The following is a 23,337-nucleotide window of genomic DNA, read 5'->3' on the forward strand; positions in this document are numbered from 1 at the left end:
CGAGGTTTAAAGGAGATGTACGAAGCAGGTTTTTTACACAGAGAGTTGTGGGTGCCAGGGAGGTAGTGGAAGCAGATACGATAGTGACTTTTAAGGGGCATCAAATATATGAATAGAATGGGAATAGAGGGATATGGTCCCCGGAAGGGTGGGGGGTTTTAGTTCAGTCGGGCAGCATGGTCGGTGCAGGCTTGGAGGGCCGAAGGGCCTGTTCCTGTGCTGTAATTTTCTTTGTTCTTTTGTTCTTTATCTTTGGACTGTGGGAGGAAACCGGAGCACCCGGAGGAAACCCACGCAGACATGAGGAGAACGTACAGACTCCACACAGACGGTGACCCAAGCCGGGAATCGAACCCGGGTCCCTGGCGCTGTGAGGCAGCAGTGCTAACCACTGTGCTACCGTGCCACCTGCAGGTTGTTGTTTAAAATGCCAACTCTGGATTGGAAGAATGTAAGAAGTCTCACAACACCAGGTTAAAGTCCAACAGGTTTATTTGGTAGCAAATACCATAAGCTTTCAGAGCACAGCTCCTTCTTCAGATGGAGTGGTCTCTGTTCTCCAACAGTGCACAGACACAGAAATCAAGTTACAGAATACTAATTAGAATGCAAATCTCTACAGTCAGCCAGGTCTTAAAAGGTACAGATAATGTGGTTGGAGGGAACATTAAACACAGGTTAAAAAGATGTGTATTGTCACCAGACAGAATAGCTGGTGAGATTATGCAAGACCAGGGGCAAGCTGTGGGGGTTACTGATAATGTGACATAAATCCAACATCCCGGTTTAGGCCGTCCTCATGTGTGCGGAACTTGGCTATCAGTTTCTGCTCAGCGACTCTGCGCTGTCGTGTGTCGTGATGGAAACTTTAACATTCAAAGGTGGGAGAACAAGTTGAGAACCCTGTTTAAAAAAAACTTCTGGGATCCTGGGCTTTATAAATAGAGAACAAAAGCAAGTTAGTTGTGATGAACTTTTATGGAACACTGGTTAGGCCTCAGCTGGACATTGTGTCTAATTCTGGGTACTCTCAGAGGAAGTTGGCCTTGGGGAGAAGTGCAGAGCAGATTTAGTGGAATGGGGCCAGGGTTAAGGAACTCCAGTGAATCTGGAGAAGCTGGGGTGTTCTCCTTCGAGCAGAGAAGGTTAATTTGATTTATTATTGTCATTAGTATACAGTGAAAACCATTGTTTCTTGAGCGCTGTGCAGACAAAGCATACCATTCATAGAAAAGGAAACAAGAGGCTTCAGAATGTAGTGTTACAGTCATAGCTCGGGTGTAATGCAAGGTAGGTCCATTCAAAGGTCTGAAGGCAGCAGGGAAGAAGCTGTTCTTGTGTAGGTTGGGATATAACCTCAGACTTTTGTGTCTTTTTCCTGACGGAAGAAGGTGGAAGAGAGAATGTCCGGGGTGCGTGGGGTCCTTGATTATGCTGGCTGCTTTTCTGAGGCAGTGGGAAGTGTAGACAGTGTCAGTGAGTGGGAGGCTGGTTTGAGTGATGGACTGGACTTTGTTCATGACCCTTTGTAGTTTCTTGCGGTCTTGGGCAGAGCAGGAGCCATACCAAGCTGTGATACAACCAGAAAGAATGCTTCCTATGGTGTATCTGTAAATGTTAGTGAGAGTTGTCGCGGATATGCCAAATTTCCTTAGTCTTCTGAGAAAGTAGAGGCGTTGATGGGCTTTCTTAACTATAGTGTCTGCATGGGGAGACCAGGACATATTCTAGGTTATATAGACACCTAAAAACGTGAAGCTCTCGACCAGTTCTACTTCGTCACCATTGATGTAGACAGGGGCATGTCCTCCACTAGGCTTCCTGAAGTCGATGACAATCTCCTTTGTTTTGTTGACAAGGGAAGATTTAATTGAGGAGTTGAAAATCATGAGGAATTTTGATAGAGCAAGTAGGAAGGAGCAGTTCACCGAAACCGGAAGGTTGGAAACCAGAGGACACAAGTGTACAAGAATTGGCAAAAGAATCAGATGAGACCGGGGAAAGAAAGAAAGTTACACATTTAGAACAGGAGTAGGATGACTCAGCAAGTTGTTGTGAGCTCGATAGCACTGTCTGAAAGGTGGAGGAAGCAGATTCCATCATAACTTTCAGAAGGATTGGCTTGCTCTTTGAAGAAGAACTATTGGTGGGGTTCTGGGAAGGAGCAGGACAGCCGTTTGGACCAATCACATTCTCTGAAAGAGCTAACCAATAACCATTCAGCTTTCCCCAGGGTCCTGCAATGTTCTTCCTTTCAGGTATTTATCAGAATCTTTTTTGAAAGTTCCGATTCACTCTGCTTCCACCGCCCTTTCAGGCAGCGCCTTCCAGTTCACAACAACTCGCTGAGACTTTTTTTAAGTCTTTATCCTGTCCCTGATTTTTTTTTGGTGATTTTCTTAAATTTGTGTCCACTGGTAACTGATCCTTCTCTCACTTGCAACACTTGCTATCATTCTATCATAGAAATCCTACAGTACAGAAAGAGGCCATTCGGCCCATCGAGTCTGCACCGACCACAATCCCACCCAGGCCCTACCACCATATCCCTACAGATTTACCAGCTAATCCCTCTAACCTACAGGACACTAAGGGCAATTTTTAGCATGGCCAATCAAACTAACCCGCACATCTTTGGACAGCATTTACTCTGCATTTACTCCATCAAAACGTGGTGTTGAAAGTCTCTGTTAAATCTCATCAACACCTCTCTGCTCAAAGGAGAATCCCAGCCCCTCCACCTTCACTGAAATTCCTCATCTCCGGTCCCATTTCAGTCAATCCCTCTTGTAGCCTTGACATCCCTCCCAAAATAAAGTGCCCCAAATTTCATGCGCGACTCCAGTTTAGGCCTAACTAGTAATTGTGCACATTTTACCAGATCTTTCTTATTTTTATTACTGAATTAATAAAGCCGAGGTTCCAATGTGCTTTTGAACTGCCTTATCATAGGCGGCATGGCAGCACAGTGGTTAGCACTGCTGCCTCACAGAGTCAGGGACCTGGGTTCGATTCCTGGCTTGGGTCACTGTCTGTGCGGAGTCTGAGCGTTCTCCCCGTGTCTGCGTGGGTTTCCTCCGGATGCTCCGGTTTCCTCCCACAGTATGAAAGACATGCTGGTTAGGTGCATTGGCCGGGCTAAATTCTCCCTCAGCGTACCCGAACAGGTGCCAGAGTGTGACAACTCAGGGATTTTCACAGTAACTTCACTGCAGTGTTAATATAAACCTACTTGTGACATTAGTAAATAAACTAAACCTGTATGGCCACTTTCGAAGGTTTGTATATATTCAGCCTTTGGTCCTAACTCCTGTTTAAAATGTTAATACAGTGTACATACGGTAAGACACCATTATGGTGTTTTTCAAAGGGTAGACTTGCAGACCAGGAAGATACAGACAAATAAGAGTTTTGTTGGAAGGATGTTTACTGTACAGGCTGTTAGGATAGATTGCCCATTTGCCCATACAAACAGCCAATTACATCATCAATACATCACATGATCGGCCTATGAAAGTGACCTTGTTCCAACTAGGAGCAAACATGAATACACAGCAATGGTGAGATAGATTTAACACTTGGGTAAAGAATGATCAGCCACCATTCTCTGATGTGGTGACGGTGGCTCCTGGAATCATGGAACAAGCAGTGACACATTGAGCTCCGGATGGCTGGCCAGGGAAGGCTGGACGGTTTCCATGACCACCATCTGTCCTGTGAGCCAGTAATTTTGGCCACTCCCTCTCCTCCACAATGATCAAACTGTGCTGGAAGGCGGGAAGGATACTCACTGTCCTGGGCTTCACCACCTTAAACCTTCCCTTGAACACTCGAGAGGGAACTGCACCTTTCTCTGGTATTTAATTTTGTCACTCTGTGTGTTTCAGAGAGATTTAAACCAAACTGAGTGTCGGATTTGTTCTGAAAGTTGTGCTTCCCCAGGGCTGCCTGGTCTTGTGTTTGTCCACAAGGGAACCTGCTGAACTAAACTGCCCCACTTTGCAGCAAAATCAATCATTGCAAGGTTTCTGTTTAAAGTTGCAAAGGTTTATGTGGTTAGAGCAGTTTACTTTTGGGAGAAGTTTGAGATATTCTCCAAGCTTTATCAGAGGGTTGTTTATTTTGGCAGCCGATTTGCTGATACAATGCTTTGTTAGCAATTCAGATAGAACAAATGCGGAAAATGAGCCAATTTATCCTTCCAGAAGTAGAAAACCATAGAATCCCTACAGTGCAGAAGAGGCCATTCAGCCCATTGAGTTTGTACCGACTCTGGCAGAGCATCTTACTCTGGCTCACCCTCCTGACCTAAACCCCTTACCCAAATATTGGAGACTTTCCTGAAATTCTGTTGCTGGTCCTCCCCAATTATCCGGACTTTTTCTCTGTCATCCCTGACTGGAGTTGAGATGATGTTCTGTGGTGAATATTGATTGTGTTTTTCCCACTCACTCAAGGGGATCAAACCAGGAAGCTTTAATTCAGCTAATGGATACTTTTAAATTCTTAATTCCAGCTTATGTTGTCTGTTTTTGTTTGACTTTTACAGCACACCTAACCTTTAGCCTATTGGCGCTGGGCCAGGGTTTGCCCCTGGGGTCAGGAGTATTGCTGGTTAAAGCAAATTACTGCAGATGCTGGAATCTGAAACGCTGGAAAATCTCAGCAGGTCTGACAGCATCCGCGGAGAGGGAATAGAGCCACCGTTTCGGGCCTGCATGCCCATTTGTCAGAGCTTGGGTATCCCTGGGGTTAGGTGGACCGAATGGCCTTACTTCCGCTCCTATGTCTTATGGACAGTACAACTCTGTCCCGAAGACAGGGCGGCAATTTCCAGCCTTCAAAGACCACTGTCTATCGAAGAGTGTGGCATCACCTGTGACTGACCCTGAGCCCATGGCTGAATTCCCCCAGTCTGCGCACACTGGACACATGCTGTCTGTCGCGGGAGGGGGGGAAGGTGGGAAGAGAAAGCTTTGATCCTATTGGTCGGGAATGGATCTGGTTACAGCCTGCGATCCCAGCTCACTCTGCCAGACTGAACTAAACGATTCAGCCCTGAGCTGAGCTTTCGGCAACATATCCTCTGCATTCTGAGAACGAAATAACTTTGTATCCTTGCAGACCTTTTCACGCCCTCAGAACATGCCATAGCCATGACCACCCTCTGTAACGTTATCCACTTCAGCCCGGGTGCATCATCTCCAGACCGGACTGTCTGTGACTGTTCCCGACTGCCGCCTGGTGGGCATGGGGGGGTGGGTGCGGGGTGCAGCGGCGGCGGCGTGTGAGGGGTTGGCGGGTATGAAGTGGTGGTGAGAACCCCAGCACATCTTTGCGGGGGGTGCATAGCTGGGAATTTAGGGGCCCTAGTTTCTGGTTATTGAAGCCAGAAAATATTGATCGAAGGAACCGTAGAGAATGGTTAGGATTAGAACATAGAACATTACAGCGCAGTACAGGCCCTTCGGCCCTCGATGTTGCGCCGACCAGTGGAACCAATCTAAAGCCCCTCTAATCTACACTATTCCAATATCATCCATATGTTTATCCAATAACCATTTGAATGCTCACGGATTGAATGAGATCACTAAACTATTTGCTCATTATCCCGTTGCTGTTTGTGGGAGCGTTTCGACACACTGATTTGATTTGATTTATTATTGTCACATGCGTTAGTATACAGTGAAAAGTACTGTTTCTTGCGCGCTATATAGGCAAAGCATACCGTTCATAGAGGAGGAAAGGAGAGAGTGCAGAATGTCGTGTTACAGTCATAGCTAGGGTATAGAGAAAGATCAACTTAATGCAAGGAAGGTCCATTCAAAACTCTGATGGCAGCAGGGAAGAAGCTGTTCTTGAGTCGGTTAGTATGTGACCCCAGACTTTTGATTTGTTTCCCGACGGAAGAAGGTGGAAGAGAGAATGTCCGGAGTGGTGGGATCCTTAATGATGCTGGCTGCTTTTCCGAGGCAGCGGGAAGATGGAGTCAATGGATGGGAGGCTGGTTTGCACGATGGATTGGGCTACATTCATGACCCTTTGTAGTTTCTTGCGGTCTTGGGCAGAGCAGGAGCCATACCAACCTGTGATACAACCAGAAAGAATGCTTTCTATGGTGCATCTGTAAAAGGTGGCGAGATCCTATATAAGTGAAGATAGTGACAGAAATGGTGCCGATTTCAGCTTTGAGTGCTCAGCATGGTACAGATGAATCTGTTGAAGTAGTTTAATTCAGGGTCTCTCGAGTGTGCGTTTAATCATGGTTGTCATGTTAGGAATGTGGGAATCTGTCTATCTGGAGTGCTGCAGCCTCAGAAACAAGATAAGGTTTGGAGCTCTGCCCTTCGCATCTCCGTCACTCTCTGGCTGGCTGCCAGCTCTGTACTGGGTGAGAACCAGACCTTGCCATCTGGAAAATGGGCATTGTAATCTCTGTTGCTGCACGCAACTCTCCAGATTGCACTCTCAACTTTACCCTCTCACCCCTGCCTCACTGACCTACACTGACTCCCAGTCAAACAACGTCTTCATTTTATAATTCTGGGTCTTGTTTTGAAATCCCCCCAATGCCTCATCCTCTGCAATCTGCTCCAGACCTCATCCTCCCCCTCTCTGCAATCTGCTCCAGACCTCATCCTCCCCCTCTCTGCAATCTGCTCCAGACCTCATCCTCCCCCTCTCTGCAATCTGCTCCAGACCGCAAGCTTCTGAGGCATCTCTCTGTGGCCTTTTGTGCATCCCTAATTTTAATAGCTCTACCATTGGTGGACTTGCCTTCAGTTAGCCGGACCTGAACTTCTCTCATACCCTCCCTGAATCTCCGCCTCGCTCTTCCTCACTTTCAAAGAACACTCTATAAAGCTGACCTCTTTCACCCAGGCTTCTGTCCCGATATCGCCTCAGTGTTTTATTTTACCATAGAATCTACAGTGCTGAAGGAGGCCATTTGGCCCATCGAGCCTGCACTGACAACAATCCCACCCAGGTCCTATCTCCATAACCCCACATATTTACCCTCCTAATCTCCCTGACAACAGGCAATTGAACATGGCCAATCAACCTAACCCGCACATCTTTGCTCTGTAACACTGCAGTCAAGCACCTTGGGATATTTTGTCCTCTCTTTATGTAAGTTGTTGCTGTAGGATTTCCTTTCCCTGGTATAAGGTGGTCCTTTTCCAAAGGTTTCAATACCCTTGGTACCTGAGCAAGTGGCTAGCCTTCAGTGTGGACAGGCAGGCAGGCAGCAAATGTCAATGAACTGTTGAGTGGTACAGGCTCTTACCTGTTCAAACCCTGTTGCTACGCACACCTGAGATGTTCTGCCTCATTCGCAATGTCAGGTTGTTTCGGGTGTGATCCCTGGCCAAGTTGAGGAATCTCTGAGATTGCTTTATTTTGTCCCCTAACCAGGTGAAGATTGGGGCGGGGCGGATCTCAGTAATCTCTGTCCTAACCAGCGAACCCCTTGTGCTCAGCGGCTAACCCTCTGGAATCTCTTTGCTCCTCCTCTACAGGGTGCAGCTGCTAATCCCGAGAACCAGGACCAGCAGCAGAAGCTTCGGGAAGCAGCAGAGGGTTTGCGAGTTGTCACCAATTCAGCCGCTCAGAATGCCATCAAAAAGAAGTTGATTAATCGGCTGGAGGTAAGGGATGACACTTCTTTCAGATAAACTTTTATTTTAGCTACATTCCAGTAATCAAACGATATTTCACAGCCTGCAAACTGTGCTCAGAAAAGGCCCTTTGGCCCATCGAATCTGTACTGACAATAACTACCACTAAAGGTGCACTAATCCCATTCCCTTGCACTTGTCCCATATCCTTGAATGTCCTGATGTTTCAAGTGCTCATCCAAATATTTTTTAAAGGTTTTCGGACTCCACTGCCTTCCCAGGCAGTGCATTCCAAATTCCCACCATCCTCTGAGTGGAAAATGTTTTTGCTAATCCCCCTCTGAATCTCCCACCTCTCACCCTAAAGCTATGCCCCCTTGTTGGGGAAAGGATTTCTTATGCAGAATATTTTTAATGAAATGTGGGGTTGCTCACCCCCGACAAGTTGATGCGAAATGAGTGTGAAACCTCTGGGGTTGATAGAACTTGGCCAGTGTGACTTTGATCGGAATATCAGGCTGGGAATGTAAGGAATGTGTTGACCTGTGACCTGATCACAGGCGGGCTTATACTAAAGCTGGATCTAAATTTAGATAAATCATTACAGCAGAGAGAGAACTCTCAATGGACCTGCCTGTGGGAAACTTATTAGCATTCTTTGAGCTGACCATTCCACAGCGGGCGAACACCAAATGGTATGTTGGCCTTCAGAGCAAGAGAATTTGAGTGCAGGAGCAGGGATGTATTGCTGCAGTTATTCAGGGCCTTGGTGAAGACATATCTGGAATACCGTGTGCAGTTTTGGTCTCCTTATCCAAGGAAGGATGTTCTTGCTCTCAAAAAAAGTGCAGCGAAGGTTCACCAGGCTGATTCTGGGAATGAAGAGGCCGATATATGAGGAGAGATTGAGTTGGTTAGGATTGTATTCGCTAGAATTTAGGAGAATGAGGGGGAATCTCATAGAAACCTATAAAACTCTAACAGGACTGGACTGGGCCGATGCAGGAAGGCTGTTCCCAATCGTGGGGAGTCCAGACCCAGGGATCACAGTCTCACGATTAAGGGGAGACCATTTAGGACTGAGATGAGGAGGCATTTCTTCACCCAAAGAGTGGTCAGCCTGTGGCATTCACTACCACAGAAAGTAGTTGAGGCCAAAACGTTATATGTTTTCAAGAAGGAGTTAGATGTAGCTTTGGGGCTAAAGGGATCAAAGGTTTAAAGGAGATGTACGAGGCAGATTTTTTACACAGAGAGTAGTGGATGCCTGGAACTCGTTGCCGGGGGAGATAGTGGAAGCGGATACGGTAATGACTATTAAGGGGCGTCTTGACAAATACATGAATAGGATGGGAATAGAGGGATATGGTCCCCGGAAGGGTAGGGGGTTTTAGTTCAGTCGGGCAGCATGATCGGTACAGGCTTGGAGGGCCGAAGGGCCTGATCCTGTGCTGTAATTTTCTTTGTTCTTTGCTCTTTGATATGAGGGGAGAAGACGGGAACAGGTTACTGAGTTGGATGATCAGCCATGATTGTAATAAATAGCGGAGCAGACTTGAAGGGCCGAATGGCCTCCTCCTGCTCCTATTTTCTTTGTTTCTATGACATGTAGCAGCTCCCTGCTCCCATTTTATTACACATCGACGAGTCAGCTACACGGAGCCTCCACTACAGAATTTGAGGCTATTTGGTTTTTGTGCCAAGTTATTTTAACCTCTCGCACCATCCCCCACTCGCATCATTCCACCACCAGCCGCCTCAGTCCAGGGTCTGCAATTTTCTGCTGAAACCTCGCCACCTCCCTTTGCTCCTTAAAAGCCAACTCTTAACCGAGCTGCTGTCTTTCTGTTAAGATACAAATGGTGGAACGATATATAACCTCCTGTTGTTCCTATGATGGCACGAGAAAACTGAGTAAAACGGGTTGGGGAGGGAGAAGTCTTAAGTTTAAAGTTTATTTATTAGTGTCTCAAGTAGGCTTACATTAACACTGCAATGAAGTTACTGTGAAAATCCCCCAGTCGCCACACTCCGGCGCCTGTTCGGGCACACTGAGGGGGAGTTTATCACGGCCAATGCATCTAACCAGCACACCTTTCGGACTGTGGGAGGAAACCGGAGCACCTGGAGGAAACCCACGCAGACACGGGGAGAACGTGCAGACTCCACATGACAGTGACCCAAGCCGGGAATCAAACCTGGGTCCCTGGTACTGTGAGGTAGCTGTGCTAACCACTGTGCCACCAGAGTCTGTGAGGAAGCCATCTGCAAATGACAACATGCAAAAGATGCTCAAGAAATGATGCTGAGAGTCTGTGTGGCTCAAACTACTTGCTGAATAAACTCAGTGCATTGTCTATGAAACCAGTTTAATTTGTTAATGTCCAGACCAATTGCCCAGTGATACTTACGGGAGTAAATATATTTGATGTCCACCTTGTTTGAAATGTATCCCTGTTGACTCTGTCCTAAATTAGAATGCAGCCAAGCAAGCAGCAGCCGCAGCGACGCAAACCATCGCCGCATCCCAGAATGCATCGTCATCCAATAAGAACACAGCAGCACATCAACAATTGGTCCAAAGCTGTAAGGTAAATACTGAGCTGAAAAGTTTCAAAGGGTTTGGCCGGAAGCTAGGCTGGTTTCTCTTCTGGGTAGCTCTTTAACAGGAATAAATATTGAGAACATTTCCTGATCAAATCCCGTTCAAACTTTCACCATCCCCGCTCACCAACCCCTGGCAAACAGGGGGATATGTGGCTCTGACCTTTCACCCCTGGCTCACGGTTCCAAATCAAGGTCCAAATTTAATTGGATGAAAATTTGCTCAATCTTTTGGCTGGAGGGTCCTGGAATGGAACAGAAATTGGTGAATTAATCGTGTAACCCATTGAATCCCTGCTGTGCAGAAGAGGCCATTCGGCCCATCGAGTCTGCACTGACTCTCTGACAGAGTATCTTATCCAGGGCCCCCCCCCCTCGCCCCATCCCTGTAACCCCACACATTTCTCATGGCTAAACCATCTAACCTGTACATCTTGCAACACCAAGGGGCAATCCTCCTGACACTAAGGGGTAATTTAGCACGGCCAATCCATCTAACCTGCACATCTTTGGAGTGTGGAAGGAAACCGGAGCACCCGGAGGAAACCCACGCAAATGGTCCACTTAAAACAAAATACTGCAGATTCTGGAGATCTGAACTAAAAACACCAAATATAGGAACAACTCAGCTGGTCCGGCAGCAACTGCAGAGAGGGAAAGATTTATCCTTCGAGTCTGGATGACTCTTCAGAGCTGAAGAGAGGTAAAAATGTGTAGGGTGGTGCACATCAACCACTGTGTCAGTGGAGGAGAGAGAGAGAGCATCGAGGGAGTGAGGGGGGAGGGGGTGAGGGTCGAGGGAATAAGGGTTGAGGGGGTAGGGAATGAGGGTTGAGGGGGGTAGGGAATGAGGGTCGAGGGGGGTAGGGAGTGAGGGTCGAGGGGGGTAGGGAGTGAGGGTCAAGGGGGAGGGAGTGAGGGTCGAGGGGGGAGGGAGTGAGGGTCGAGGGGGGAGGGAGTGAGGGTCGAGGGGGGAGGGAGTGAGAGTCAAGGGGGAGGGAGGGGGGAAGGGGGTGAGGGTCGAGGGGGAGGGAGAGGGTCAAGGGAGGGAGTGAGGGTCGAGGGGGAAAGGGAGTGAGGGAGAGCTGGGGGAGGGGAGGGAGGGAGTGTCGGGGAGGGGAGGGCGTGAGGGTCGAGGGGGGAGGGAGCGAGGGTCAAGGGGGAGTGAGCGAGGGTCGAGGGGGGAGGGAGTGAGGGTCGAGGGGGGAGGGAGTGAGGGTCGAGGGGGGAGGGAGTGAGGGTCAGGGGGGAGGGAGTGAGGGTCGAGGGGGGAGGGAATGAGGGTCGAGGGGGGGAGGGAGTGAGGGAGCGCCGGGGGAGGGGAGGGAGGGAGCGTCGGAGAGGGGAGGCTGTGAGGGTCGAGGGGAGGAGGGAGTGAGGGAGAGCCGGGGGAGGGGAGGGAGCATCGGGGAGGGGAGGGTGTGAGAGTTGAGGGAGTATGGGTCGAGGGGGGGAGGGAGTGAGGGTCGAGGGGGAGAGGGAGTGAGGGAGCGCCGGGGGAACGGAGGGAGGGAGCGTCGGGGAGGAGAGGGCGTGAGGGTCGCGGGAGGAGGGAGGGAGTGTCCAGGGGGAGGGAGGGAGCGTCGGGGAGGAGAGGGCGTGAGGGTCGCGGGAGGAGGGAGGGAGTGTCCAGGGGGAGGGAGAGAGCGTGAGGGGAGGCAGTGAGTGTGGAGGGGAACCAGTCAGCGTTGAGGAGCTGGAGGAAGCATTGTTGCGGCGGGGCTGGGGCGGCGGGGCTGGGGCGGCGGGGCTGGGGGGGCGGGGCTGGGGGGGCGGGGCTGGGGGGGCGGGGCTGGGGCGGCGAGGCTGGGGCGATGGGACTGGGGCGGCGAGGCTGGGGCCGGCGGGGCTGGGGGCGGCGGGACTGGGGCGGCGGGGCTGGGGCGGCGGGGCTGGGGTGGCTGGACTGGGGCGGCGGGGCTGGGGCGGCGGGGCTGGGGGCGGCGGGGCTGGGGCGGCGGGGCTGGGGGCGGCGGGGCTGGGCGGCGGGGCTGGGGCGGCGAGGCTGGGGCGGCGGGACTGGGGCGGCGGGAGTGGGGCGGCGGGGCTGGGGCGGCGGGGCTGGGGCGGTGGGGCGGCGGGACTGTGGCGGCGGGGCTGGGGCGGCGGGGCTGGGGCGGCGGGACTGGGGACTGGGGCGGCGGGACTGGGGGCTGGGGCGGCGGGGCTGGGGCGGCGGGGCTGGGGCGGCGGGGCTGGGGCGGCGGGGCTGGGGCGGCGGGGCTGGGGCGGCGGGACTGGGGGCTGGGGCGGCGGGACTGGGGCGGCGGGACTGGGGGCTGGGGCGGCGGGGCTGGGGCGGTGTGAAGGATGTTTCCTCACACATTGTGTTTCCTGCTCTCAGGCTGTCGCTGACTATATCCCGCAGCTGGTACAAGGTGTCCGAGCAAGTCAAGCTGAGCCGGAGAATCTGAGTGCCCAACTCGCTCTGATTATTGCCAGCCAAAACTTCCTTCAGGTATGTCTCTGTCTGCCTCTTTCTTCCTGTCTGTCCCTCTCTCTCTCTCTCTATCTTTCTCTCTCTCTCCCTCTCTCTTCATCCCTCCCAGCCCCCTCCGCACGCTCCCTCTCTCTCTCTCTCTCCGCCCCCTCTGCCCGCTCCCTCTCTCTCTCTCTCTCTCCGCTCCCTCTGCCCGCTCTCTCTCTCTTCGTATCTCCCAGCACCCGTTTTCTCTCTGTCCGCCCCCTCCGCCCGCTCTCTCTCTCTCTCCGCCCCCTCTGTCCGCCATCCCTCTCCCTCCGTCCGCTGTCTCTCTCTCCACCCCTTCTTGCTCACTCTCTTTCTCCTCCCCCTCTGGCTCACTCTAGGTCTCTCCCTCGCTCTCTCTATATCACAAAGAACAAAGAAAAGTACAATACAGGAACAGGCCCTTGAGCTCTCCAAGCCGGTGCCGATCACGATATCCTAAATAAACTAAAGTAAAACCATCTACCCTTCCTCAGTCCCTCTATTCCCTCCCTATTCGTGTACCCATCCAGACTGGGTACCTCTTAAATGTTGTTCATGTGCGGGCCTGCTCACCACCTCTGACAGCATGTTCCAGGCACCCACCACTCTCTCTGAGGGAGTGCTGCACTGTCAGAGGGTCAGTACTGGGGGAGTGCTGCACTGTCAGAGGGTCAGTACTGGGGGAGTGCTGCACTGTCAGAGGGTCAGTACTGAGGGAGTGCTGCACTGTCAGAGGGTCAGTACTGAGGGAGTGCGGCACTGTCAGAGGGTCAGTACTGAGGGAGTGCTGCACTGTCAGAGGGGCAGTACTGAGGGAGTGCGGCACTGTCAGAGGGTCAGTGCTGAGGGAGTGCTGCACTGTCAGAGGGTCAGTCCTGAGGGAGTGCCGCACTGTAAGAGGGTCAGTACTGAGGGAGTGCCGCATTGTCAGAGGGTCAGTACTGAGGGAGTGCCGCATTGTCAGAGGGTCAGTACTGAGGGAGTGCCGCACTGTCAGAGGGTCAGTACTGAGGGAGTGCCGCACTGTCAGAGGGTCAGTACTGAGGGAGTGCCGCACTGTCAGAGGGTCAGTACTGAGGGAGTGCCGCACTGTCAGAGGGTCAGTACTGAGGGAGTGCCGCACTGTCAGAGGGTCAGTACTGAGGGAGTACCGCACTGTCAGAGGGTCAGTACTGAGAGAGTGCGGCACTGTCAGAGGGTCAGTACTGAGGGAGTGCCGCACTGTCAGAGGCAGTACTGAGGGAGTGCGGCACTGTCGTAGGTGACATCTTCCCGATGAAACATGAGGCCACATCAATCCTGTGAGCTGGATGTAAATTATCCAATGGCGTAGTGGTGTCCTGGCCAATACTCACTGTCGCTGAGACCAGGTATCTAATCACTATCACATTGCTGTTGCTGGGATCTTGCTGTGCAAATTGGCTGCAACATTTCCTACATTCCAGCGTGGTGCGTCATTCCTTGTAAAACCTTCGGGCTTGGTGAGGTTGTCTGAGGCTCTATAGAAATGTCAGTTTTTGAATCTTGCCCTTGTGTTTCTCCAGCCTGGAAGTAAGATGGTTTCTTCTGCTAAAGCTGCAGTTCCGACTGTCACTGACCAGGCTGCTGCCATGCAGCTGGGCCAGTGCGCCAAGAACCTTGCCACAAGTCTAGCCGAGCTCCGAACCTCCGTACAGAAGGTCAGTAATGGGTGGAATAGCGACATCCTGCTGTTTATCTCTGGCGTGTGAGCGAGTGGAAGAGACCAGACCAAAAATGATCTAAAGCATTAGTTTGCGATTCTCTTGAACACAGGCTCATGAAGCGTGTGGACCGATGGAAATCGACTCTGCTTTACACTCAGTACAGACTCTGAGGAATGAACTCCAAGATGCCAAGATGGCAGTGGCTGATGGCCAACTGAAACCGCTGCCAGGGGAGACGGTAAGAGGAACTTCCTTTTCCAACCATTCTCGTCGTCTCAACTGGAGGTTGAGACCCCCTTTGGAATGTGTTTTTAAGAATCGGGCTTGTGCCCAGAATTGTGGGAGAAGAAACCAGGCTGGTTTGTTTTGTCCAGTTCACTGCTCTTGGAGTCTGAGTGTTCTGCTTCAAACAAGCCGGTGGTTTCTGTTTGTAACCGTAACCCAAAAAAACCAACCCAGAGCTATCACAGAGCAAGACTAACATCAGCACAGACTTGGTCACCTTCATCCCACCTGGTCCTCTGGCGCCCCACCAGTGATTCTCTTAACTGGAGAGGCTGGATGGACTGGGACTTTTTCCTCTGGAGCATAGAAGGCTTAGGGGTGATCTTATAGAGGTCTATCAGCTAGATAGTCAATATCTTTTCCCAAAGGTCAGGGAGTCTAAAACTAGAGGGCATAGGTTTATGGTGAGAGTGGAGAGATACAAAAGTGTCCAGTGGGGAAATTGTTTCACACAGAGGGTGGTGAATGTCTGGAACAAGCTTCCAGAGGTAGTAGTAGAGGCGGGTACAATTTTGCCTTTTAAAAAGCATTTGGACAGTTACATGGGTAAGATGGGTATAGAGGGATATGGGCCAAACGCGGGTTTAGGGGTTAAAGAAAGGGAGCGGCATGGACAAGTTGGGCCGAAGGGCCTGTTTCCGTGCTGTAAACCTCTGACTCTATATCCCTGAACTATCTCTGGATGATTCACCCCAATCTCCTTTGGTCCTGAGTCCTGCCGGGGGGTGAAATGGTTAATCATAGAATCCCTACAGTGCAGGAGGAGGCCATTCGGCCCATCGAGTCTGCACTGACCACAATCCCACTCAGACCCCATCTTCATACCTCCACGTATTTACCCTGCTAGTCCCCCTGACACTAAGGGCCAATTTATCATGGCCGGTCCGCCTAACCCGCACATCTTTGAAGTATGGGAGGAAACCGGAGCACCCGGAGGAAACACATGCAGACACGGGGAGAATGTGCAAACGTCACACAGACAGTGACACAAGCCGGGGATTGAACCCAGGTCCCTGGCGCTGTGAGGCAGCAGTGCGAACCACTGTGCTACCGTGCCACCCCTCGGTGTGAGCACTGAGTTGAGGGCCGGCTGTTTTGGAGGGAGTTTTTATCGTTGTTCAAGAATGCATCCAAATTGTGTCCACCTGATTGGGTGCAGTTCTTAGAATAATCGCTGCTTGTGACAAAGTGTTAAAAATAGAACAAAATGAAAAGATGATGCAGTTAATTATCTTAATTTGAAAGGGTTGTGGATGGTCAGACTGTCAGTGTGATTGTTTGAAGCACTGTGGGACGTTTTACGAAATGAAAGATGCTGATTAACTCATGAGACATCAATTGTTGTAATGTGTCTTTAAGGGATAGCGCACGTCATCACCAGAAGGGAAGTGTGTCATGTAATCCAGGTTTCACTTTCGCCTGGAGCAGAGCACACACACACAGCTCTGCTGTCGTATATGTGTGTGTGTGTATATATATATATATATATATATAAGTATATATATTTGTCTATGTGAACTACTGGGGCGGCACAGTGGTTAACACTGCTGCCTCACAGCGCCCGGGACCCGGGTTCAGTCCTGGTCTCAGGTAACTGTCTGTGTGGAGTTTGCACGTTCTCCCCGTGTCTGCGTGGGTTTCCTCCGGGTGCTCCGATTTCTTCCCACACTCCAAATACGTGCAGGTTAGGTTTATTGGCCATGCTAAATTGACCCTAGTGTCAGGTAGATGAGCAGGGTAAATATGTGGGGATACAGGGCCTGGGTGGAATTGTGGTCCGTGCAGACTCGATGGGCCGAATGGCCTCCTTCCGCACTATAGGGATTCTATCATTCTAACTGGACTCGACACAGCATTAACCAGAGCTCTATCAGCCCTGCTCCAATACGGGCTGAAGTCCAGTTGTTCAGTCCAGATGTACAATCTTCGGATACCTGGCTTTGAACAAATCTGTTGCAAAGCCAAATGTATTCTCCAACAGGGGCTATCTAAAAGCAGCTTCTTGTTGTATGAAAGTTTATGTTTTGTACCTCACCCGTAACACCCCGTAGTGTCTATTGGAAAAATAGTTTCTTTTAACTTGCTCCAGCAGGTTGATGCTGTTCCGTTATGTCTAATGTTCTGAAGGTTGTAATCTAAGTTACATTAACACAGGAACACAAGAAGTAGAAGCAGGAGTGGGCCACCAGGCCCTTCAAGCCTGCCCCACCATTCAATACCAGCCTGGCTGATCTGTGCCAGCCCCAGCTCCGTTTCTGTGCCTTTTCCCCTCTATTCCTCGACCTATCAAATATTTATCCACCTCCACTTTAAATATTCCTAATGAACCAACCTCCACCATCCTTTGGGGCAGAGAATTCCAGAGATTCACCACCCTCTGCGGGAAGAAATTTCTATGCACCTCAGTTTTAAATGACTGGCCCTTTATAGAAACATAGAACATAGAACAGTACAGGCGCTTCGGCCCTCGATGTTGTGCCGAGCTTTGTCCAAAACCAAGATCAAGCTATCCCACTCCCTGTCATTCTGGTGTGCTCCATGTGTCTACCCAATAACCGCTTGAAAGTTCCTAAAGTGTCCGACTCCACTATCACAGCAGGCAGTCCATTCCACACTCCAACCACTCTCTGAGTAAAGAACCTACCTCGGACATCCCTCCTATATCTCCCACCGTGAACCTTATAGTTATGCCCCCTAGTAACAGCTACATCCACCCGAGGAAATAGTCTCTGAACGTCCACTCTATCTATCCCCCTCATCATCTTATAAACTTCTATTAAGTCGCCTTTCTACCTCCTCCGCTCTAAAGAGAAAAGCCCTAGCTCCCTCAACCTTTCCTCATAAGACCTACCCTCCAAACCAGGCAGCATGCTGGTAAATCTCCTTTGCACTCTCTCCAATGCTTCCACATCCTTCTTATAGTGGATTTTAGTGGAACCAGAACCGCACACAATATTCCAAATGTGGTCTCACCAAGGTCCTGTACAGTTGCAGCATAACCCCACTGCTCTTAAACTCAAACCCCCTGTTAATAAACGCTAACACACTATAGGCCTTCTTCACGGCTCTATCCACTTGAGTGGCAACCTTCAGAGATCTGTGGATATGAACTCCAAGATCTCTCTGTTCCTCTACATTCCTCAGAACCCTACTGTTGACCCTGTAATCCGCATTCAAATTTGTCCTACCAAAATGAATCACCTCGCACTCATCGGGGTTAAACTCCATCTGCCATTTTTCGGCCCAGCTCTGCATCCTATCAATGTCTCTTTGCAGCCTACAACACCCCTCCCACCTCATCCACTACTCCACCAATCTTGGTGTCATCAGCAAATTTACTGATCCACCCTTCAAGCCCCCTCCTCCAAGTCATTGATAAAAATCACAAATAGTAGAAGACCCAGCACTGATCCCTGTGGTACACTGCTGGTAACTGGTCTCCAGTCTGAAAATTTTCCATCCACCACCACCCTCTGTCTTCTATGAGATAGCCAGTTACTTATCCAATCGGCCAACTTTCCCTTTATCCCACACCTCCTTACTTTCTTCACAAGCCAACCATGGGGAACCTTATCAAACGCCTTACTAAAATCCATGTATACGACATCAACTGCTCTACCTTCATCGACACACTTAGTTACCTCCTCAAAGAATTCAATCAAATTTGTGAGGCAAGACTTACCCTTCACGAATCCGTGTTGACTATCCCGGATTAAGCTGCATCTTTCTAAATGATCATAAATCCTATCCCTCAGGACTTTTTCCATTAACTTACTGACCACCAAAGTAATGCTAACTGGCCTATAATTTCCAGGGTCATTCCTATTTCCTTTCTTGAACAGAGGAACAACATTCGCCACTCTCCAGTCCTTTGGCACTATCCCCGTGGACAGTGAGGACCCAAAGATCAAAGCCAAAGGTTCTGCAATCTCATCCCTTGACTCCCAAAGAATCCTAGGATATATCTCATCAGGCCCAGGGGACTTATCGACCCTCAGGTTTTTCAAAATCGCTAATACATCTTCCCTCAGAACATCTACCTCCTCCAGCCTATCAGCCTGTAACACCTTCTCTTCCTCAAAAACATGGCCCCTCTCCTTGGTGAACACTGAAGAAAAGTATTCATTCATCACCTCCTATCTCTTCTGACTCCATGCACAAGTTCCCACTACTGTCCTTGACCGGCCCTAACCTCACCCTGGTCATTCTTTTATTTCTCACATAAGAGTAAAAAGCCTTGGGGTTTTCCTTGATCCGACCCGCCAAGGACTTCTCGTGCCCCCTCCTGGCTCTCCTAAGCTCTTTTTTTAGCTCATTCCTTGCTACCTTGTAACCCTCAATCGACCCAAATGAACCTTGTTTTCTCATCCTTACATACACTTCCTTTTTCCTCTTGACAAGACATTCAACCTCTTTTGTGAACCATGGTTCCCTCACTCGGCCATTTCCTCCCTGCCTGACAGGAACATACCTATCAAGGACACTCAGTATTTGTTCCTTTAACAAGCTCCACTTTTCATTTGTGCCTTTCCCTGACAGTTTCTGTTCCCATCTTATGCTCCCTAATTCTTACCTAATCGGATCATAATTACCTCTCCCCCAATTATAAACCTTGCCCTGCCGTATGGCCCTCTCCCTCTCCATTGCAATAATGAAAGACACCGAATTATGGTCACTTTCTCCAAAGTGCTCCCTCACAACCAAATCTAACACTTGGCCCGGTTCATTTCCCAGTACCAAATCCAATGTGGCCTCACCTCTTGTCGGCCTATCCACATATTGTGTCAGGAAACCCTCCTGCGCACACTGTACAAAAATGCCCCATCCGGACTATTCGATGTGTAAAGGTTCCAATCAATATTTGGAAAGTTAAAGTCACCCACGACAACTATCCTGGGACCTCCATGCCTATCCATAATCTGCTTTGCAATTTCTTCCTCCACATCTCTATAACTATTTGGGGGCCAATAAAAAACTCCTAACAACGTGACCACTCCTTTCCTATTTCTAACTTCAGCCCATATTACCTCAGTAGGCAGATCCCCCTGGAACTGCCTTTCAGCAGCCGCTAAACTATCCTTGATTAACAATGCTACTCCACCACCTCTTTTACCACCTTCCCTACTCTTACTGAAACATCTATACCCTGGAACTTCCAACAACCATTCCTATTCTTGTTCTAACCATGTCTCCGTGATGTCCACAACATCGTAGTCCCAAGTACCAATCCACGCTCCAAGTTCATCTACCTTATTCCGGATGCTCCTTGCATTGAAGTAGACACACTTCAACCCACCTTCCTGTCTGCCAGTACACTCCTACGACCTTGATACCTTCCTCAGTACCTCACGACTCTCAACACTAGCTTCTGGACTACAGCTCCTTTTCCCATCCCCCTTACAACTTAGTTTAAATCCCCCGAAGAGCCGCAGCAAATTTTCCTCCCAGAATGTTGGTGCCCCTCTGGTTCAGGTGCACCCCGTCCTGTTTGTACAGGTCCCACCTTCCCCAGAATGTGCTCCAATTATCCATGTAGCTGAAACCCTCCCTCCTACACCATCCCTGCAGCCACGTGTTTATCTGCACTCTCTCCCTGTTCCTCAACTCGCTATCATGTGGCACCGGCAACAAACCAGAGATGACAACATGGTTTGTCTTGGCTCTCAGCTTCCACCCGAGCTCCCTAAATTCCTGTTTTAAATCCCTGTCCCTTCTCTTACCTATCTCGTTGGTACTGATGTGTACCATGACTTGTGACTGTTCCCCCTCCCCCTTAAGGCTTCTGAAAACACGGTCCGAGACGTCACGGACCCTGGCACCCGGGAGGCAACATACCATCCGTGAGTCTCTTTAGCTGCCACAGAACCTCCTATCTGTCCCTCTAACTATCGAGTCCCCAATAACTATTGCTCTCCTGCTCTCCCCCTTTCCCTTCTGAGCCACAGGGACCGACTCAGTGCTGGAGATCCGGTCACTGTGGCTTACCACTGGTAGGTCGTCTCCCTCAACTGTATCCAAAGCGGAATACTTGTTGCCGAGGGGAACGACCACAACTGGAAGCATGATTTAACTTGTTTTGTATTAACATATAAACTAAAGCAGCTTACCTGTGGGAAAGAAAAACATTTAACAGTCCAAGCTCGATGGCAATCAAATTAAGAACCCCTTCATGTGCATGTTGCATTTGGTTATTGGTACTGTTTCCTCCCAGCCCCTCTCACCGTCACCCATCTATCTTCATTCTTCGGAGTAACTACATCCCTGAAGCTTCTATCTATGTACTCCTCTGCCTCCCGAATGATCCGAAGTTCGTCCAGCTCCAGCTCCAGTTCCCTAACACGGTTTTTGAGGAGCTGCAGATGGGTCCACTTCCCACAGGTGAAATCAGCAGGGACACTGACAGCGTCCCTCACCCCAAACATTCTGCAAGAGGAACAATGCACTGCCTTCCCTTCCATTCCCTCCAGATAACTTGCTGATACAACAAGAAAAAGAAAGGAGCTTACCTGCTCTCACTCCGGGTCTTTTTTTAAGGTTAGAGGAGGGGGGAGGGTGGGAGATTCCACACGTGTAGCATCTCGGGTTTCCTCACTGTTCAGATTTATTGGGTACAACAAAATTACCCAGGTCTCCCCATGGCCGACTTCCGGTTTCCAGTTTCCTGCTGCTTTTTTAAAAAAAAAAGCTCCAAAAAAGTAAGTGAAAATAAACTCAGCTTAACTTCCAGCTCTCCCCTCCAAAATCGCTCCCCTCTCTGCCCGCTCTGGATAATAAGCTATTATCTTGTAGCTATGTCCCCTCGTTCAACACTCTCCCACTAGAGACATCTCACCATCTACCCTCTCAAGCCCCCTCAGGATCTTACATGTCTGAATAAGGTCACCCCTCACTCTTCTAATCTCCAAGGAATACAGAGCCAGACTATTTAGTCTCTCTTAATAGGACAACCCTCTCATCCCAGGAATTAGCCTGGTGAATCTCCTTTGGACGGCCTCCAGTGTTACTATATGCAATGTTAACAAAATGCATTTGCAAACAAGGATAATGAGGGACCCTGGGTGTCTCAAGTGTGTCGGTTCAAGGATTAAGGGGATTAGACCAAGGCACTAACTCGGTCTGGTGGATAAAATCACAGCATTTCTTTCATCCAGTCAGTTGCTTAACTAAACCAATAGAAATCAAAATACACACCTAAAGTTTATTTATTTATTAGTCACAAGTAGGCTTACATTAACACTGCAATGAAATTACTGTGAAAGTCCCCTAGTCGCCACACTCCAGCTGTTCGGGTACACTGAGGGAGAATTTAGCATGGCCAATGCGCCTAACCAGCACGTCTTTCGGGCAGTGGGAGGAAACCGGAGCACCGGAAGAAACCCACGCAGACACAGGGAGAACGTGCAAACTCCACACAGTGACCCAAACCGGGAATTGAACCCGGGCCCCTGGCGCTGTGAGGCAGCAGTGCTAACCGCTGTGCCACCGTGCCGCCTCAAAGTCAGGAGTTATTTATAGCCCTTTGCAGTTACATGACAGATTGGGGTGGAAGCATCATCACTTCAACACCATTTACTTGCATAAGAGCCCTGAAAATCCGATGGAACTGACTCCATGAAATGTTTCCCACCAATATTCTCATCTCCATCCTCAAGTCCCACGAATCAAGATCAATGCACAGCATCGTGTGTACCACATTACTGCCTTAGGTGGATTGGCCATGCTAAATTTCCCCTTAGTGTCCAAACATGTGCTGGTTAGGTTGATTGGCCATGGTACGTTTCCCCTTACAGTTCCAAGATTAGGAGGATTAGAGGGATAAATACATGTAAGCCTGGGTTGGTGCAGATACAATGGGCCGAATGGCCCCATTCTCCACTGTAGTGATTCTATGAGTGAGTGAGTAGCTAGTGGCAAACAAGGCACCTTATTTCCTCTGCTGCTGTCTGTTCAGAGCGAGATCCTGTCGGCCTTGCAGACAATTCCCACATCTTGAGAATGAATATAATACTCTAAGCGAAGACTGAGTTGGAGTGGCAATGGTAGACTGAAGCAAGTTTATGAAATGGATGTTTGAAATTTGGAAGGAATGAACGTGGTTGAAGATGAGATCAGTTTGGGTGATTTTTCAATGTTGGATGTGTACAGTAATGGACTCTTCTCCTGCTAACTTTTCAGCTGGAGAAATGTGCTCAGGATCTGGGATGCACATCAAAGGCTGTTGGTTCCTCAATGGCGCAGCTTCTAACCTGTGCAGCTCAAGGCAACGAACACTATACAGGTGGGTACAGTTAAATATAATGGACACTGTACAGGTGGGTACAGTTAAATATAATGGACACTGTACAGATGGGTACAGTTCAGTATAATGGACACTGTACAGGTGGGTACAGTTCAGTATAATGGGCACCGTACAGATGGGTACAGTTCAGTATAATGGACACTGTACAGGTGGGTACAGTTCAGTATAATGGGCACCGTACAGGTGGGTACAGTTCAGTATAATGGGCACCGTACAGGTGGGTACAGTTCAGTATAATGGGCACCGTACAGGTGGGTACAGTTCAGTATAATGGGCACCGTACAGGTGGGTACAGTTCAGTATAATGGGCACCGTACAGGTGGGTACAGTTCAGTATAATGGGCACCGTACAGGTGGGTACAGTTCAGTATAATGGGCACTGTACAGGTGGGTACA

General features: G+C 49.7%; 1 protein-coding gene across 7 annotated transcripts in view; it reads left to right on the plus strand.

The window, feature by feature from the left end:
* The window catches only part of LOC144480588 (talin-2), a 410,923-nt gene that overhangs the window by 248,077 nt on the left and 139,509 nt on the right, over positions 1 to 23,337 (plus strand). For all 7 annotated transcript variants that reach the window (XM_078200210.1, XM_078200216.1, XM_078200214.1 and 4 more), the window contains 6 exons: positions 7,521 to 7,649; positions 10,097 to 10,210; positions 12,568 to 12,681; positions 14,217 to 14,351; positions 14,467 to 14,595; positions 22,818 to 22,920. In XM_078200210.1, coding sequence (XP_078056336.1) covers positions 7,521 to 7,649; positions 10,097 to 10,210; positions 12,568 to 12,681; positions 14,217 to 14,351; positions 14,467 to 14,595; positions 22,818 to 22,920 — 724 coding nt within the window. The remainder of the gene's footprint in view (positions 1 to 7,520; positions 7,650 to 10,096; positions 10,211 to 12,567; positions 12,682 to 14,216; positions 14,352 to 14,466; positions 14,596 to 22,817; positions 22,921 to 23,337) is intronic.

This window comes from Mustelus asterias, chromosome 29, assembly GCF_964213995.1.
Source record: "Mustelus asterias chromosome 29, sMusAst1.hap1.1, whole genome shotgun sequence".
Lineage (NCBI taxonomy): Eukaryota > Metazoa > Chordata > Chondrichthyes > Carcharhiniformes > Triakidae > Mustelus > Mustelus asterias.